This window comes from Penaeus chinensis, chromosome 41, assembly GCF_019202785.1.
Source record: "Penaeus chinensis breed Huanghai No. 1 chromosome 41, ASM1920278v2, whole genome shotgun sequence".
Classification (NCBI taxonomy): Eukaryota; Metazoa; Arthropoda; class Malacostraca; order Decapoda; family Penaeidae; genus Penaeus; species Penaeus chinensis.
In genome coordinates, this window is record NC_061859.1 from 7,414,898 (window position 1) to 7,419,897 (window position 5,000).

Genomic DNA, 5,000 nt, shown 5'->3' on the forward strand with positions numbered 1-5,000 from the left:
AGATCTGCAACATCATAAATTTGGAATATCGTTACATCAACCAAAAGCACTCCAGAAAAATCACATCTAGTCTGATATAATCCCTATAATGTATTACGTTGTTGTTATAGTTTGTTTCTTTTCTCTGTTGTGTTTTCGTCTTTCTTATTTTCGTTTTTGTTATCCTTATTTTCATTTTTGCTTGGAGTCTTCCTGCCTGCACATAGAACTCCATTTTTTAGGAATGAAAAATATAATAGAGGAAATAAGAAGATAAGACTATGGAGGAAGATAAAGATTGTTCATTTAAGGGGGAATTTGAATGATGGAAGAATTAATATAATTAATGCTGATAAGGTTGAGGCTCCAAATTTAAACACAATGTAACAGTAACATCACTAGACTAATACATATATACATAGTTGCACACACCCTTTATGCATATTCTTTTGTACTCCATGTTATATGAAATATGCCCTAATTTAGACCCCTTCCTCCCCCTCCTCGCCTCGCCGCCCTCAGACCCCAAGCAAGGAGAGCATCGAGACCCTGTCAGCGCTCGAGGTGGCCGAACAGATGACGTACATCGACCATCAGATCTTTGTGGCGATCAGGAGCGAGTGCGTAATTTTTTTTTTTTTCCTTTATTTTAGCCCTTAGTACTCTATTTAGATTATTGAAATTATCTTTTCACTTCACTTCGTTTTGATACATATACATTTGTATTTTTTGCCTCATTGTTCTTTGATTATTTATATGATGTACAATTTGGGTTACTGTGCATATATGTTAGTTTTTCATATTTCTTTTTTCATTCAAGGACACATGTAAAGGAACCAATACACAGGCAGATGCAGTAGAGACACACAAACAAAAGAACTAATGCACATAGACACATGTAAACACATATGCACATATACAAAAGAATAAATGCAACATAAAAAACATGTAAGAACACAAACATACAAGAACGAATATATACACAAACACATGCAGACACACGGGCCGCGCAAAATAATAGACACACAGAGACAAATAAAAGCAAATCCACGCCAAAGCAAATTCACAGTCACACTTACTAAAACAACTAATTTTTAAAAATCCCCAACAGAGAGTTCCTGAAGACAGCCTGGATGAAGGATGACAAGCAACAGAAGGCGCCATATATCCTTCTCATTACTCGGCGCTTCAATGAGGTAAGATTTTTTTTACGTTGTTTCTATCTTTTAGTAATTAAAACAAAAAACAAATACATGGCAAAAAAGTTCTTGTAACCATATCAATCTAATTCCTTATAGTGACCAATATAAGACTTCTACATCCGAAATGAACATTGACAAACAAAACTATAATCCAGGTGTCGCGTCTGGTGGCCTCGGAAATCATTCGAGGAGCGACCCTGGCCTCGCGCATCGCCGTCATCGAGAAGTGGGTGGCCGTGGCTGACATCTGCCGCTGTCTCCATAATTACAATGGCGTCTTACAGGTGCGTGGCGACCCCCCACCCCCACCCCAGTCGTTGTTGTCGTGAGGGGAGCTTAGGAGACGGAGAATGAGGCCCAATATAGGGGATCACTCCTGTCCTCGACTTTAGCTCTCATCTCAACACATTTTGGATGGTCATTTCTTCTCCCTCTTTCCTTTTCCTTCTGTTCTTCATCATCCCCTTCTTCTGTCCACTTATCCTAATCGTTAAATATTTTTTTCCCTTTTCGCCACAATACTATACCTGGGTCTTAGCCCCCAAGCCCCACCATTTCGCTGTATTTTGAATATCTTAGACGCGGCAGAAATTTTTCAATAAGCAAATAAAGGGACGTGGCGACGTGCGGGTACATGCTGGTGGAAGTGTAGAGTGAGGTTTACTTCCCTCTTCTCTTAGACTAGAATACATGAGAACCATTTAAATTCGTGAAAATTGTTTAAAAAGTATTGCATGCTATATCCCTAGTCCTTCAACAGCCCTTTACTTTTTACATGTAAATAATTAAAAAAAAAACGGTTTGACTGACTTGCATTATGGATAATTCCACTGATGGCATGGCAGTATGTTTAAACGGTGGATTTTTCATCTGAAAACATTCCATTATCCACTTATTTTCTGAACCTTGGCCCTGGAATCTCATGGGAATAATGGTAACTTAGTTTATTTTACTTAACTGTAAACTAAACCTACTTCTGACTTCCTCCCAGGTGTGCTTAATTACCTTCATACTTCCTTCCAGGCATGTTTATCGCTTTCCAGTTAATGGTCTTGCATGTGAGAAGTTTTTCCACGATAATGATTTGCTCGTGTTTAAAAATCTCTGAGGTGGCTAAACACGATGGAAAACATCGTCGAGTATGTTATTCCACCAGGAATAAAAGCACAGAGCGTAGGCATTCCCTTTTCTTACGAAAAAGGTATTCCGCTTGGGTTAGTCCGGGATATTTACGTTAACTTTGCAGGTATTCTTCCAATACAGTCTCTGCTTCAGAAACTTAAAGATGTTGGATTTCTTCTCTCTAGATGATGACATTAATTTGTTCGCTTATTTCGATGCGAAAAATATTTAAAAAAAAACTATTATGGATAATGAATAATGCCGTAAAGCAAGATGCGCCATTGATGCGTTTCGATCAGGATTACATTTATCCCCATGAATATTTTTCTTGTTTTATTATATCTGTAATTTAGCTTTCCCCTTGTATTTTTCACAGGTATGCGCTGCCTTCCAGAACTCCTCTGTGTTCCGGCTAAAGAAAACATGGGAGAAAGTGTCCAAAACGGTGAGTATGGGAGAAAGTGTGAGGGAGGGTCATGTGAATGCAGTGGCGTGCAAAGACTTTCAAATGGACAGCGGTTCAGTTGAAAAAAGGGCACACCCCTCACTAAAGGGGCACTTTGCTATATACGAAAAGGGCGCTCTTGATTTAAAGAACATTGCGTAATTTCGTATTAATTCGGATTAATTCATAAATGCAGTTATATAAAGTAATTCTGGCCTGGATGGAGATGCTTACCTTTTTTTATTTTTTTTGTCTTTTTACGTACCACAAATTACGTTAAGCAAACAGTATCAGTTTGATGCAAGTCAGAAATACATTAGATTCCAAACAACCCTGGTAAACCTCTTTTCCTACTTTACCATATCCTCCACTCCTCACAGACACGCCAGACTCTTGAGAAGCTTCAGGCCCTCGTCTCCTCCGACGGCAGGTTCCGTAGCCTCCGCGACGCTCTCCACAGGTGCGACCCGCCTTGCATCCCTTACCTAGGCATGTACCTCACCGACCTCTCCTTCATCGAGGAGGGCACGCCGAACTTTACAGAAGATACGCTACTCAATTTCTCCAAGATGCGAATGGTGAGGAAAATAGAATGGTGATAGTAGTTCTAATTCCGGGCAAGATCTACAAAAGTTTACAATTAATATTTCACACAAAGATTAATGTAATTAATGTAATGTAATCGGTCGATTTTCCGTGTCGTGATAATACTTACCGTATAATATTCCCTTGCAGTTATTTCTTGTCTGTCCTTTTTTCACAGATGTTCCCGATTATTTACATGTAACTAGCAGCGTTTTAATTGGCAGGAAACTCCATTATGCACAAAAAAGATTTACTGTGTTCCACAGAGTCCTCACCATCCCTTCCTCCCTGCAGATCGCCCACGTGATTCGCGAGATCCGTCATTTCCAGCAGACTCCTTACAAGATCGAGCACAACCCACGCGTCACCGCCTACCTGCTGGACCCGAGCCTGCTCCTCAGCGACGACAACCTGTACCGCATGTCCCTCGAGCTGGAGCCCCGACGGTCAACCCTGACCCACGTCAACGCGCCCCTCCTCACCACCGCCACTTCCTCCGGCTCGTCGTCAAGTTCTTCCTCCTGACAGCGGCGGCGGACGGCAGGGGAGATCTGGGTGAGCCTATGAGGTCCGCCCCCCTGCAGCCGCATAGCCGACCAGGGGGGGAATAGTAGGTCTTTCGCTGCTCTGAATCTCTTGGGACGCCTCGAATGGCGCGTCCTCGCAGCCACGACTACGGCGGAAGGCGGTGGCAGCAGCGACCACCGTAACAAACGATTGTGACGACATCCACTCATGACCTTAACTATGATGATACTACACGGAGACGTGGCGGCGGGTGGTGATTCTTTGGATCTCTATAATCATCAGTCTCTCCTTGTACACATTTAACCTGACTTGCATGCAGTGACCAAAGGGAAAATAGTTTTCGTCTATGATGGCGAAAAATAATAATGGCATTTTCCCTTTGTAGTTACCTTGCTGAGAAAGGTTCTAATAGCATTTGAGAATTTTTCAATGGGCTTTTGATTATTTCATATCAACGACAGATTGTTATCGTGACATTATCCTCGGAATTTACCGAAGATCTATTCACAATCACTTTGTAAGAGATTCTTATAGCCATACCTCGAAGATTTTTCACAAGATATTCACCCACAGCATCACGTCTGCGTCTCAACATAACCCCTATCAAGACCACACCATGACTCAAGCTTTCCGAATCATTCAATAATTACCAAGTCATTCTGTCGACGAGATTCCTTGGCAGAATGTCGAGCTGTAGTATCCACGCATCTCCCCACTATCGTTTTCGCATCCATCTGGACGTCTACCAGATAATCAGCACGAGGTAGCGTGGGACGAGGTAGCGTGGTGACGTTCTCAGAACTCCAGACACTAGCTAAGCAGTGTTGCCACAAAGAGCTGTACAGTGAAATTGCTGCTGACCCAATGATGTCGTGAGGCCAAAGACCAAGATTACGGTGTCTAGTTATGCCGTATTCTATTACTCTCCGATTCGCTACGCTGTGTTATTTTTCATCCTCTCTAATGTTGGTGTAAGTAGTTGCTGGGGATGTGAAGTCATCACGAGCCTCTGAAGATACTCGCGAAGGTCAAAGAAATGTCCAACCTCTTCTTCGTATTGCCACTCGACGTTCAGTATCGTTTCGAGATCGACACGTTGCTTTTGGCGTTTTTTAAAGCCATGGATGCTGCTGCGTTGG

General features: G+C 42.1%; 1 protein-coding gene across 1 annotated transcript in view; it reads left to right on the forward strand.

The window, feature by feature from the left end:
- The window catches only part of LOC125047546 (ras-specific guanine nucleotide-releasing factor 2-like), a 111,204-nt gene that overhangs the window by 104,024 nt on the left and 2,180 nt on the right, over positions 1–5,000 (forward strand). Inside the window, exons 32-37 of the mRNA XM_047645821.1 lie at positions 502–599; positions 1,091–1,175; positions 1,337–1,465; positions 2,680–2,748; positions 3,129–3,326; positions 3,628–5,000. The exon at positions 3,628–5,000 is cut by the window's right edge and continues 2,180 nt beyond it. Coding sequence (XP_047501777.1) covers positions 502–599; positions 1,091–1,175; positions 1,337–1,465; positions 2,680–2,748; positions 3,129–3,326; positions 3,628–3,858 — 810 coding nt within the window. The 3' untranslated portion in view covers positions 3,859–5,000. The remainder of the gene's footprint in view (positions 1–501; positions 600–1,090; positions 1,176–1,336; positions 1,466–2,679; positions 2,749–3,128; positions 3,327–3,627) is intronic.